The 13948-nt window shown below is 34.2% G+C and overlaps 2 protein-coding genes and 1 long non-coding RNA gene across 6 annotated transcripts in view; 2 read left to right on the forward strand and 1 right to left on the reverse strand.

The window, feature by feature from the left end:
• The window catches only part of LOC126896049 (growth factor receptor-bound protein 14-like), a 55473-nt gene extending 48096 nt beyond the window's left edge, over positions 1-7377 (forward strand). For all 4 annotated transcript variants that reach the window (XM_050668483.1, XM_050668485.1, XM_050668484.1 and 1 more), the window contains 4 exons: positions 3867-4076; positions 4142-4503; positions 4594-4687; positions 4757-7377. In XM_050668483.1, coding sequence (XP_050524440.1) covers positions 3867-4076; positions 4142-4503; positions 4594-4687; positions 4757-4915 — 825 coding nt within the window. In that variant the 3' untranslated portion in view covers positions 4916-7377. The remainder of the gene's footprint in view (positions 1-3866; positions 4077-4141; positions 4504-4593; positions 4688-4756) is intronic.
• Positions 7378-7948: 571 nt separating this feature from the next.
• On the reverse strand, positions 7949-10918 carry LOC126896053 (uncharacterized). Its single transcript, XR_007701767.1, has 3 exons — positions 10796-10918; positions 9464-10733; positions 7949-9385 (listed from the first exon to the last, which is right to left on the reverse strand). It is a non-coding gene; the product is annotated as an uncharacterized LOC126896053 (long non-coding RNA).
• A 2191-nt stretch (positions 10919-13109) lies between these two features.
• Positions 13110-13948, forward strand: part of LOC126896050 (protein grindelwald) — a 5638-nt gene continuing 4799 nt past the window's right edge. Inside the window, exons 1-2 of the mRNA XM_050668487.1 lie at positions 13110-13276; positions 13553-13786. Of these exons, the coding sequence (XP_050524444.1) occupies positions 13624-13786 (163 nt within the window). The 5' untranslated portion in view covers positions 13110-13276; positions 13553-13623. The remainder of the gene's footprint in view (positions 13277-13552; positions 13787-13948) is intronic.

Raw genomic sequence — 13948 nt, forward strand, 5'->3', positions numbered from 1 at the left:
TTTTTTTTTTTTTTTTTTTTTTTATTGATGTGATGTCGGGTCGAGCGGAGAACACAATTCGGCGTGTGCATTGTTATGAAATGCGCTTTGCTGCAACGAAGTTTCATTAGCGCTCCCATTGTCGTCGGTGCTCGTCTATATTACTTTATCTCTCGCCACACTGCGTACTTGAATGCAAACAAGTATACATTGAAGAATTGTGATAATAATAGCTAGCAATAATAATAATTCATAGTTATTTTTTGTAATTTGCCCGCGATTTCACCTAGTGCGTATCCGTGCAATAAGTTTAACCTTGGAGTTGATTAATAATCGCGATGCATTCGATAGCGACCGACCACATCACAGACAAGACCGACACGCGCAGTGTTTATACGCGCAGTCTAATGTGTTATCATCTATCCGATGTAAAAGATTATACGGAATAATGAAACGTCGGACGCCGCGTATAGCTCATTATTATCTCTCCGGCCGCGTCCGACCTTCGCCAATTTATTTTTCATTGCGTTTCAGTTTATAATTACTTTTCCGCCTCGGCCGTCGTTCGCGTGCATTTTTCCAATTAACTGTTGACGGACAAAACTATACTCAATTTGCGAGTTTGCTTTTAGCGGAAAATTCAACCGAATCGAAAATCGCCGTCCGCACAATTTGTCGTTTAGGTATATTACATTTTTAACTTTTATCCGTAACAATTTAATAAAAAAAAAAATTCCTGTTTTATTCTGCAGGTTGGGTTAAAATTATTCTGCAATTGACAAAATGTGATTTCGTTCATCCCAAATTGAAGAATCGGTCCCTGGGAATTTCCCCGAGAGTGACGACAAAATTCGTATCGCCGTGTTTTTATTGTGTTTTTTTTGCTAACGTTCGACAAACACGCAAATTAATTCCGTCCGTAACTGTCATTTTTCTATTCCGGCCAATGTTTCCGTTCGCCCAAATTCTACTGCGGCCTTTATTGGCGCGCATCAAGAATATTGCATTTGCGTGTTCTCCTAACAAAGTTATTGTGTTATCCCGTGGGAGTAGTTTCGCATAAACTTTTTCGGGTTTTGCCATACCGATCGGAATCAATTTGCACGTCCCAAACGACGAAACAGACACAACTGAGAGCGTGTCGTTGCTTGTCCCGATGAAAAACACAGTTATCGATTTCGTAAGCATCGCGTGCCCGAAAATCTCAACGGGACACCCTTGACCTTTAATTCAAATTAACTTCCGCGATGAATTCCGCCATCTGCCTGCCGCGCCGACCATTCTACCGGTGGTCCCCGTGAAACGAATTCAGCCTTAACACACATATTGTATTAGTATTATGTTAACATCAATCGTCTGCCAAGTGTGAAAATAATCGCAGAGCAGTAGTAATTTTGTTATCCGTCGTGATGGCGATCGCGGTCCACTGGCCCCCACGCGTTTTCTTCCCTCGGTTGACCGACTCGCAGTCAATCCGATTCGTCTGTCCGGCCGGCCGGCCAAATGGCTGCGCGCGTTACACTGTGGCAGCAAAGCGCACACGTGCGTATCAAAAGCCGGTCGACTATTTGCCAGTTCTGTTTAAATATTTCTCCGGTATGTCATGCCCTCGAAATTGGCACCGGTTGACTTTTGGGCCGCCGCCGACCGCTTGTCAGTCAATGTCAAAACCGTTTGCCTGAAATAACCCGAAAATTTCATTTAAAGATAGATCGAGTTGAGCCGGTCCAGAAAATTATTGTCAAATAAATTTTACGCTCTTAACCGTTGCGTGTTCCGCTCGAATCGTTCGGAACATGCCCAGAGCCGTTTTTTTTTTTTTTTTACCAAAATTACAATATTATCCATAACCGCAAAAACAAATTACACGCGGAGATAGCCGGCGACTTGTTACGAGTATTTTTTTTTTTTTCTCTAAAAATAAATCACTTCCAACTGCCTCTCCCGTTCGAATTGCATTCGATCTTCAAAACTGACAGAAGTTGGCTCGAGGGCGCCTTATTCACTGCCGCGAGCTCTCTTATATGTATTACGCTTATTTATATTTTTACTGTACACATATATAATTCTACGGTACACTTTGGCGCCAGTCGGCCAGTAAAAGTCGATTAAATGACCAGATTATGTGTGTGTGTGTGATACGGCCGAGAACGTTTCGAAAGTGACACTAATATTATTATTAATGCGTTTTTTTTTCTACGTCTCGGCAAAACCGGTGGGCACGAAAAAAAAAAATAATAATAAAAATCGCCAGTCATTAAAGTTTTGATAAAAATGTGTTCGCGGTGAAAACTCGCAGCGTGAAACCTAAACAAGAGGTCGGGTCGACTTTCGAAAATCGTGAACAGCGGTCAAAAAAAGCTCTTGGCTCTGTTCAAACAGAAAAACAAATATCGCACTTGTTAAATACACACGGCCGTTAGTGTCATTCGGCTGTCGACCGAAACATTTCCCAAGCAAATCGCGTTCTTTGTGTATTTTTGTTTTCGAACGTTATCCGTCAGTGCTTTCTCGACGCGATGACAGTTTCCCGGGGGACACGATTATTTTAAACTTGACCAAAGAGGACAGCCCGAGGACCCGTCGCAACGCGTCTGTCCGACGGCGCTCTGAAAAGGGACTTTGCATAACTAGTGGCGTGTGACTGTGCCGTATATATTATTATTAACACCGCCTTCGGTTGGACTCCAAACGGAATCGGGACGCGCGTCTGCTGCGTGTTTTTTAATACATTCGGCCTTATTAGTGAAACGCGGCCCAACACGTACACAGCAACGCGTCTTCCGTATTTTCCGCACGTTTTTTTCAATCACAACACAAAATGCGTCATCGGCCAATTGTGTTCAAACGATTCAAAACGAAATGGAAAAGTCCGTGTAGATCTTTGTGTGCGCGCCACTCCGAACGCGGTTATTGTCGGTTAGTTTTTCGCACCTCTGTCGGGGCCTCTGCCAGTGGCGCATAGCTAAAATAGAAACCGAGCGAAGAATGGCACGGAAAACACAAATGCAAAAATGCATTTGGTGTAAACAGAAAATGTGGACGGAAAGGTGGTAGTGGGGAAAACGGCGGGGGCCATTGCACGCCTCGTGCTGCGTGTTTGGAAATTATTGCAAGCGCAGATTTCCTCCGCCAGTCCTCCCACCGCGCCAGTCGCCGCACACAGGTCGGTATCGCTCAGTTCGCCTTTCTCTCTCGCTCCTCGTCCGTCAGCGCGTCGCCTATCTGTCGGGTTGCATTGTTGCAATATGCACTTCACACTCGAGTAGAGACGGGCCAAACCTTAACGCGAGCGGAGGCGGGTTTTCTATTATAATTGTTATTTTCCTTTTGTGGTGCACGCCGTGCACACGTATGCGTTCATGTTGCACCAGACGTCAGCTCTACGCCAGTTTGTGTTGAGGTAGGTCTTCTTCGGTGTCGTCGTATGCGCCGCGAGCGTTGTTTGTGTACGAAATTTTAAAAATACCACAAATCGGTGCTAATGTGTTGCCGATGACGTGCAGCACGGCAAGTGCATTGTCTCCGTCCCGTAACAGCACTATACCTGTCCACTTGAGTGTGCAAACGTTGTCGGCCGATCTCGACAGTTGCGCGTAATTTTTCGTTGAAAAATTATTTTTTTACTTGGCCGCTCGCCGTTTAGCGTCGCCGAATTCATAAATCATTCGTCGCCGTGTGTTTGCTGAATTAAGTAAAATGTGTTATTATAGTTAGTAACTTGTTGCGAGAAAAAACGCTATTTGAATTTAGAACGGCCGTCGCTTTGCGTCATTGCAATTATTGTAACACAATAACACCGTGTTAGTGTTGTACCGATCACTGCGACTGACTGTTGCGTCCGTGTGTAAAAAAAACTAATGTTTCCAATTCGTGTTTGTTTGCAGACAGACTTGAAAGATAAATGTCAACTCAAAGTCTGGGCGTACCTGGACGACTACACCGTTTACACGACTAACGGCACAACGTTAGCGGACGTCCCGACGCCTCACTGCCTGTGCCTGGTCACCACCACCACCAACGCCCCTCAGCTGTACGTAGCGTGCCGGTCCGAAACCCTTCTGTCTTACTGGATGTGCGCTATGAGATTGTCGAAAGTAAGTAGATTCAAAGAGGTCTCCTCGTCGGATCCAATGTAATTCCGTGATTTATTTTTCCACAGTACGGAAAACAACTGCGAGATAACTACCGTTCGTTTTTGAAGAAACAGGGCGATGTAGTCAACGACTATGAGTACAGCAAAAAGCCGTTGCCCAATGAGAGCGTGCGATCGCACGTGGCCATGGACTTCACGGGCAACGTCGGCCGGATCGTAGAAGACCCCAAAGAAGCGCTGGCCATTGCTCAGGCGGAGACGGGCAGCGTGCGGCGGAGTTGGAGGTCCAGCGGTCGGTCCACGCCTGGTCTCCAAGCGGCCATAACCAGGCTCGAAAACGACGTGCACCTCTCGCAGCCGTGGTACCATAAAAACATGAGCCGCGATCAGGCGGCCAACATCCTCAACAGGCACGGCAATAAAGACGGGTAAAAAATGTGTTTTGTCGTTTTTCGCGTCCTAGGCCCTTGTGGACTAGTCGAGTTTTTTTACTTACTCGGTTTTTGTTTGGGTTTCAGAGTGTTTCTAATACGAGAGAGCAAAAGTAAATGTGGCTCTTACGTGCTGACATTCAAATGCGGTGGCAAAATCATCCATACGCCAATCGCAGCTGTAAGTCGACACTTTCCACGCAACGTCTACATAATGATTTTAACAATCGTGTAATTTGTTTGATTACAGCAAATGGATCCGATTTACGACGTTGTGTGTTTCACCCTTGACAATGGCGTGACGAAATTTTATGACTTATTACAATTAGTGGAATTTTACCAATTGAATGCCGGCAGCCTACCTACTCGACTGATGCACTACGTGGTGCAAGTACCGGTGGCTAAGTAGAAGTGCAAGCGCAATCGCAGTGCACCAGAGTACACAGTTCCTGCTGACACGACGTATTCTCATCCGAAAAGGTGTGTGTGTGTGTGTGTGTGTGTGTGTATGTGTGACGAATAAATCAGTGACACAATTTTTCTAAAAGTTAAATACCTACTACTTAGGTATTTTATAATCTCGACCATCAAATTTCAGTTTACTTAATGGTTATCTTTATTTCCCTTTTTTTTCTATGTTGTTTTTTTCTGAAAGTACCATACAAATGTTATTGTAAGAAGAAAAATATGACTGAATTGTTAGAAAACATCTACACCGTTTGCTATGTTTTGACTCCGATATATTCTACACATTTTCGTGTGACAGTTAGTTATTTTTGTGTAAGCCGAACGAGTCAAATATTGTAGCGCGATCAGTTCCTAGATTAACTAGTTCGTAACATTCAATCAAGCACCTTTAGGACTTAAAGTTATATCGATAATAATAATAATAATAATAATAGTTATTAAAAAACATAGTAGTAAATACATAAATAATTTTAGTCACTTAAAATAATATAATATTTATATTGTGATAATTTTTGTCTTGCATTTAAGCGCGACAGACCAAATATTTAGTTTGTAAGTTTACCTTATAATGAGAATAACATATTTTATTTAACTTATTTAACATGGTAATTAGTAGTCAATATAAAAGCAATAATTAATATTATGAAAACCATTGACAACAAAATGTTAATCTAAACAATGATTTGTGATAATGTGTAAACAAAGTTGTTTATAATTTATGTATGTATATATTTATTTCTCAGTATGTGTACACACTTTTTCATGTACGTTTGTAAACTTTTAATAAAAATTTAATTAACACTCTCAATATAAACCATTATTATATATCAGCCTTTAAAGAATTATTGCAATTTAAAGTGCTGTTAATCATTTTAATGGTATTTTCTAATTTATATTTTATTATGGTACAACATTTAACACATTATTGTGTTTTTTTTTTTAATATTAAAAGTGTCCCTGAATAAATTCTAAAATTTGATATTATTGTATTTCATGTATTACCAAGCAATATTACATTTAAAGTTTTATAAGAAAATCTTTTAAAAATGTAACTATGCTACAGTCTTATTTGTTTTTTGACCTATCTACCTTAGAGTTAAAAAAATAATAATTTTTTATATTTTAAATTATGTAATGGTTTTTTATTTCTAAATAAAATTATTTATGTTAATGTGTTTATCTTAAGAGTAATTGACTTAAATATATACTTTTGTTTGTCTGTTAACAATTTATGTGTTATGGTAACAATGTGTGTATGCATATTTGAGTAAATATATAGAGTGTACAGTAAGTAAGGAAACGGGTTTCTATTGTTCTCATTGTTTGTAACAATTGACCTGTTTCCTTACTTACTGAACACTCTGTATATATATATATAGACACACACATATATAATCATATTGAATATAATATAACTAAGCAATCTAAGTGAAGATGTGCATGATTTTTTTTTTGCATTAAATTGAAAATAAACTTCATTATCTTCAATAGTTTGAACTTAGGGTTGAAAAATATGTCATATTGTGTACTGGGAAACGAATGTGATAAGTGCAGTGCAATTAATTACTAAAGTTATAACAAAAAACTATAAATATGCTATTACATTCATTTTCATAAGATTTAATAACATAAAATATATTAATCAAGTAATTATTTATAAAAAAAAAAGTAATTTTATAAAATATATTTATATATAATTTATTATCAAGTCAATGTTTATGTGATTATTGAAGTACAAATGACCTTTTAATTTATTCCCCTTCCCCTTTTAGAGAGTATTACCACTTGACTATTTCATTTTGATTTTATTTAATAAAAATCTATATATTTAATGTATTTTTAATAATTTATATATGTTTTGAAAATTGTGTAAATTACTGATAACCTAATATTTGTTGACTATGCTGAAGTCATAGATGAATTTTTTTTTTTTTTTTGTAAATCAGCATTTGTGTTCCTACGATTTGTTATTGCAGGATAATAATAAATTATCATTATTATTTAATTTTGTAACGTATTTGAATTAAAACTATGTTTATGTTATGATTGTCGTCATGGATGTTTTTATGTTAATTTGTATGTAGTCAGTAAGAGTATTATTTTTAAAATTAATGTAAATCTATATTTATTTGTATTTATATAATATTATCTAGCTCCTTTTTTCTCCCAATAATTAAGTTTTTACAGACAATCAAATTGTAGGCAGTTTTTACAAAAAACAAAATATATGTATGTATTCAAACACGTATGTATATATAATATATCATTTTTTTCACGTTTTTAGGATATTTAATTTGTGAAATAGGAGATACAATATAATAAAATTATTGTTGTGATTTTAATAACTTTTGTATATGTTTTTATTTTATCTTAAATTATATGAGAATGATATATAAATTTTAAGTGTGGTTGTTGAGTATGTTCTCATCAACAATTTCTGTCTGTTTTTCAATGTCTGGAGTAATTATTATTGATACAACTTAATGGTTGAACTAAATTATTTCTAATATAAATAGTTGTTATGTGTATATCTCTTATGAAGGTATTTGTACATAAGTCTCAGAATTATTAAATGAAGTAAAAATTATTAAGTAAATTTATTGAAATATTTTTAAACTTACTAGCTTAATAAGTTTATTATTTATATTAAATGATTAATGAAATGTCATCTACTTGAATACTTAATCTGAAGTGACCTCTGTGAGACAATCTAATATTACTGTTAATCATACATTAACACAAGTGCAAGATTAATAAAAAATATGACATTGATTTTTTTGTTACTGTATAAATGAAATATGTCTTACTAAAAAACAGTTTTGTATAATGACCTTCTATTAGTGTATTGATGTAAATAATATATTCTTACCAGTTAAGCTCATAATTAAATATTCAAGGGAATTTTATTTTTTACAATATGCCAACTCAACTCGAGTAATTTAGTAGACTACCTCTTGCGCCTGAAAATCGACCATCATGATGTTTTTATGCGAATATCATCATTTATTAAAATATGTAAAATTTTAACAAATAGCTTTTTAAAAATTACTATTTGTACAATATTTATTCGAATATTGTTTTTATAATGTCATTACATGAATGACAATTTATATCTTCATAATATTTAAATTTGAAGGTAAAAATTGTTCTAAACAACGTTTTACTCTTTCCACAATATTGTCTGCGAGTAATTATAAAGCCATTCCATATAAGTTTTTTTTACTACCGATCCAAATTTTGTAAATTAGTTCATATTTAATAATTGGCGTGCATGTTACATTATTAAACTGATACGAAGGCTTATACAAAATTTTGGAGTTAAAAAGCTTTTTTACTCTTAATGGAAACAATTGTAGCGCTTAGTCAGTATAAAAATTCTTGCCTGTATCATAATAAATTGTTTAGGTAATCATAATTCAGAAGAGGTTTAATAATGTCGTTTGGAAAAAGTTATCTTAAGTGTACGGCATTAAAACTACAACGCCAGCGGTCGTTATCTTTTAAACCTCAACCCTAAAGCTCTGGTGGAACAAAGTTTCATTATTGCATGTATAACTAATTAAATAAGCAATTTATGATGAATTGATTATATGCACTGACATAGTTAATTTATTATCTTTTATGCCTCATTCAATAATAGATACTTAATTTATAGTTTTAAAAACACATATCAAAATAAAATTCGAATTTTTAGAACACATAAAATTACCAGTATCAAAAAAGTACTCTATTATTCATGTCTTTACTCGTTGCTGATTTGATCTTTTATTAATTAGGTCTTGCATATCTCAGCGAACAATTTATACCAATATAGAAAGACTTTGTATTTATTTTAAACTTAAGAAGTTAGTAGTAACAATTAGTTTTAAAGCCATTTCGTATATAATTAACGAAAAGATTATACGTATCTCTTTCTTCAGAAGTGAACTACACTGAAAAAATATTTGATGATATTTCAATGTAAAAGGTCTTGCAACCTATGAATTAGGAATTTCCTGATTTTATTCCACGTCTCTGTTATATGTTCTTTAATAGACTACTATTGGAAGAAACCTTAAAACGCTGTTAGGTTTTAGCTATTTGTAAGGAAAATATTACTACTTTAGTCTTTTAATTAAAACATTTGTAAATATTTCCAAAAAACTTAATCATGATTTTTTATACCGATTAAGGTATAAAAACCATAATAATTTTAATGTAAATTTATTTTAAAAATGAACTTTAAATTATTGTAAGGATACATTATGGAAACAGTTAAAATTATGGTGTTGACTAATCACAATACTAAAGTTTCAAGTTTTAAACTTAGTTTCGTTTGCAGCTGATGTTTCTGGTCTAATTTATCATTGAAAGTTATTACTTTCTAGTTGTCCTGAAGACATAACTTATAATGCAATGTAATATTCCAGTACTGAAATTAATATAAGTTACAACTATTAAGTCAAAACAAATAAACAAAAATTTTTTTGTAGTTTCCACACATACTTACATTTGAATGTAGTAAACTGAATGTCATTAAATTAATTTTATTTTTTATATTTCATGAGAAATGGTATACTGTTATGTGACTGTAGTACAAATTCGCGAAACTATTTTACTTTCTAAACTTGAATAATCAATAAGTCGGTCCATCTCTTGCTATTGAATCGTACCATGTTGCACCTTACGGTATGAATATTAAAATTTTCATGTGAAAGGCACAGCATCGTAAAATTAACCCATTAGCTTTTACTTGTATTGTCACCGTTCATAACCCGCGTTGAAATAAATATTTTCAATTACACTTTGAAGAGCTTAAAGTACTTATTTTAATTTAAAAGGTTTTATGTTTGAATTACATAAACTATTTTATGAAGTACCTTCGGATAATAATTGTTCCTCCAAAATGTTTAGATTTTATTATAGTCTTCCTGATTACAGTTTAATTATGAGCATAAGAATTATTCAAAGACTTTGCTTTTAAAAAAATTTACCATTCGCTTAATTGTTAAATTTAAGTCTTACAAATATTCAAAAATATCTGATGGGCTTTCAATTAAAGCCGTTTCCTTTTAAGCGTACTAAGATCTCGTGAAATTATATCAGTTAATTATTTTATTAAAATAATTCATAGAAATAAAAACTTGGGAAATATGATTTCGTCTTCACATAATGATTTTTATAGATTATTTATAAGTTTATAATTTAATACTCTCTTTATCAGAACTTCAGTTGTAACCCAATAATCTCAACATAAAATATTTACATATGAATACTACATAATGTAATTATGTACATTACATACATAATGTTGTTAAAAAAAATAAATCTGTTTTTTAATTATAATGAATAAAGAAAAATACATAAATAAAAAACTTTTGTTTGTTGCACATATTAATATAATTTTCTTAGAAAATAAATACTTAAAATGTTTATGTAAATTAGCAGTTATGATAATAGTTGAATTGTGACTAAGGCTGAAGCCCTTTTGGAATTTTGGTAGCCTCCTAACTATCAGGGGACTACTATAATGCAACTATTGTTGAAAATTAACGCAATGTTCAATTAATATTAAGTTAAAACCCACTCTTTTTATAGTAATTTAATGATATTATTTTTAAAAAAAAATTTTTCTGATTGCACTAATATCTAGAACGCCTATAGAATAAAAAAATTCTGAATTCGACTCTGTTTACAATAGTCTGTGCCAATTTAATCAGAAATGAGCTCGTACGTTAAAACAACACATAGTCAAGTTGTAGTTGTACAGTTTATTGGCTCTAAAATAATAATTCGATAATTATCATGAAAATATGTTTAGTCTTTTGACAAATCTACTTACCTTAGTTTCTCATAAAGTGAATTTATTAAAATAATAATTATTTGAATAAATTATATTTAAATCAAAGATGCGCTTTGAACAACTAGTCACGTAAAGTAACAGAGCATTACGACACGACGCATATTACACTATTTTACTTTACTGTAATTGCGCGCCTTGAAGTTTTGAGTAGTTTCACGATGCACAAATACAGTGTGATTATTTTGATATTAGCCACTCATGAAATAACAATTACTTTAAGAAAATTCTCTTTGGTATTTTATAATTTTATGTATATCTTGATTTATTAATTATTAAGTATTTTTTCAATACATTCCTCGCACTTTAAAAGGGTGTCAGCTTTATTTTTTAAATGGAAAATATATATTTGACTTGCTTATAAGATAAATTAATAAATCGACAAATATATACAATAGCAAAAAGACTTTTTTGAATAATTTTAAAGTAATAAAATCACCTCATGTGTAGTTTTGCAACATAATGCTGGAAGTCCCTCTATCATTAAAGATTCATAGATTTCAAAAAGCCATAGAAATGCAAAACTTTCACGAAGCCATAGAAATGCAAAACTATCAAGAAGCTACAGAAATGCAAAGCTTTCAAGAAGCCATAAAAATGCAAAGCTTTCAAGAAGCCATAGAAATTCAAAACTTTCACGAAGCCATAAAAATGGACAAATATGTAGAAGCCATAGAAATGCAAAACTTGTATGAAGCTATAGAAATACAAAAACACTTATAAATTATAAGTACATTAATTAATTGACCCAGAATGAATATAATATATGAAATATTACCAAAAATATTAAATGTATTAGCATATAATTTTATTTGTAGATATTAAATTTTGATCTCAATTGGTCACTGTTAAATATCATTGTATTGGTCTTAAACTTATGAAAATAATTTTCACTTCATTTATAGCAGTAAGAAGTGCCGGACCTCCTAATAAGTCAAACTTTTATGTTGTAAGCTAATTTTTGAAAGAAATATACTGTCCAATGTTGCGGTACAGTCCAAATGTAGTTTGTTTTGATTCGTGTAAATGTATTTATTTGTTAATAATTAAAGTCTAATAATATTGCAGTGCGAATATTCAATGAATTTTAGGCGTGCGAATATTCGTTTCCAACTACATTATCTATAAGTGTTGTTCACAAAAATGTATAATTTAATTTTAATAGTTCGACGATATGGTTAAAGGTTCTAATTGAGTAAGTACAATCATTGTCTACCTGTTCATTTATAATTCTAATTGTATAAAATATTTAACAACGTTCCAAACTTTACATTTATAAAGAACATGAACAAATACATATTTAAATGAAAATCTGCAAAGAAAACTTAGTTCTTTAATTTCTTTACAAGGATCTAAACGACCTAATGTAAAGTAAAAAGTAATCATATACTAGTATTTTAATTTTATAATGTGGATATGGTTTTCTTATACTACAGAAAACAATAATCTAATATTTATTTGATCATAATCGGATAACATTTACAATGACTTAGTTCTCTTATTGAACAATAATGAAGCCGTTATTTTGAAATATAACTCGAAGATCATAAGAAAGTCTCTTTTATAATCGTTAAATAACTACGGTGTCTAGTTTTTTAAGAGGATATCTTTATCTTTTAACAAGTCAGAATCAGACTCTCCACGAGTCATAAGTATTTTTACAAAAACATAAGTTTATTAATGTAGTTAAATTTTATTTACAACTAGACGTACTCTACAGTACAGGTTAAACTAAAACAATCAGAGTAATTTAGAGATACAAATTTAGCACTTATAGCCTCAGTCGATCGGCTAGAATGTACTTTTGACCAGGTCATGTCGCCTTGACGACCCATCGAAGGAGTACCCATAACACTAAGTCTGCTTGGCAACGACGAGCAGTACGGTGTGTTTTTTGTAACTCGGTTTTGTCCCGGTCCTTATGGTTTCTCCATGCCTTCAGACGATACCGTATAGTACTAATCGTAACTCATACAATATAAGTATTATAATAATAACATGTATCCGTGTAGTCGTGAACAACCATTTGGCAACATTGGATCTTCAGCACCGCCGAACCGGTCTTTTTTATATCTCTGGCTTACAGGTGTGCCATCACGTTCAATGGGAACAGGTATCGTGTGAGGGAGTGGATACAACAACAGGAGCACTGCGGGGGAAGGACATATTCGTATACCTTGGGAGAGGAGGGGCAACAACAGTAACAACACGGTTGACTCCGCTCACTGGCTAGCCGGTCGACCGCGGTGAGTCATCGTGCACCGGTCGGTCGGCAAGCGAGTATACCTGTGTGTTCATGTGTACAGGTGGGTAAAGGGGGGGGAGGAGAGAGAGAGTGTGTGAGCAGGTAGAACACGCGAAACGCATTCCTCTGCACACACAAACACACAAGCACATCAGCGTAGAGTTGACGTAGAATGGACGTGTTGCTACAAACAGTTGTCGGGTTACAGCGGCAAATAGGTGAGTACCATTTCTCATTAACTAATGACATTCGAATAATCGTTTCTAAAAGACATAAAACGTAAAAACAATATCGCAAACCGGTCGAAAGTCACGTAGAGAAGAAGGAGAGAGTTCGTATCGCGATGGGAAGGGAAGGAGTTTTGGGCGGCAAAAAGAGGTCGCGCACTTCGACTGTAAAAGAATAGTCCAACGCGTACACCTGCCGACCAAACGTCGTCAGTGTTTTTTTTTTTTTTTATACGTTTTGAGTATTGTTTTTTTTTTTGTTCACAGTTTCTTCGGCGAGCCCGTGAAGAGCAAGTCCGATCGTATTCATCTACCCCGTTTGGCGACGACCTGCCACCATGCAGGTGGGCGGCTTAACGCTGCGGAAACAGTGCGGCGAGAGGCTGTGTCCAGAATACTACGTGTGTTCGGACCACGACTTGCAATGTTACCCCTGTCTGTCCTATTGTAACGATACTTCGCACAATTACGATGCCAAAATTTGCGAACTCCAGTGCCAAGGTAAGAACACAAACGGTTAAAATATTTTCATTTTCCCAACGCGACTCGAATGCTCCCAAGACGTTTGGGCAGACCTTTGAGAAACCGCCTAAACGAGTTCGTTGTTAACGGTCGACGGTTGGCCAAACAGGTGCTTTGTACCGATGACAAAAAAAAAAAAAA

Source organism: Daktulosphaira vitifoliae, unplaced genomic scaffold (genome assembly GCF_025091365.1).
Source record: "Daktulosphaira vitifoliae isolate Bord-2020 unplaced genomic scaffold, ASM2509136v1 Scaffold_1, whole genome shotgun sequence".
In the NCBI taxonomy this organism is placed as follows: domain Eukaryota; kingdom Metazoa; phylum Arthropoda; class Insecta; order Hemiptera; family Phylloxeridae; genus Daktulosphaira; species Daktulosphaira vitifoliae.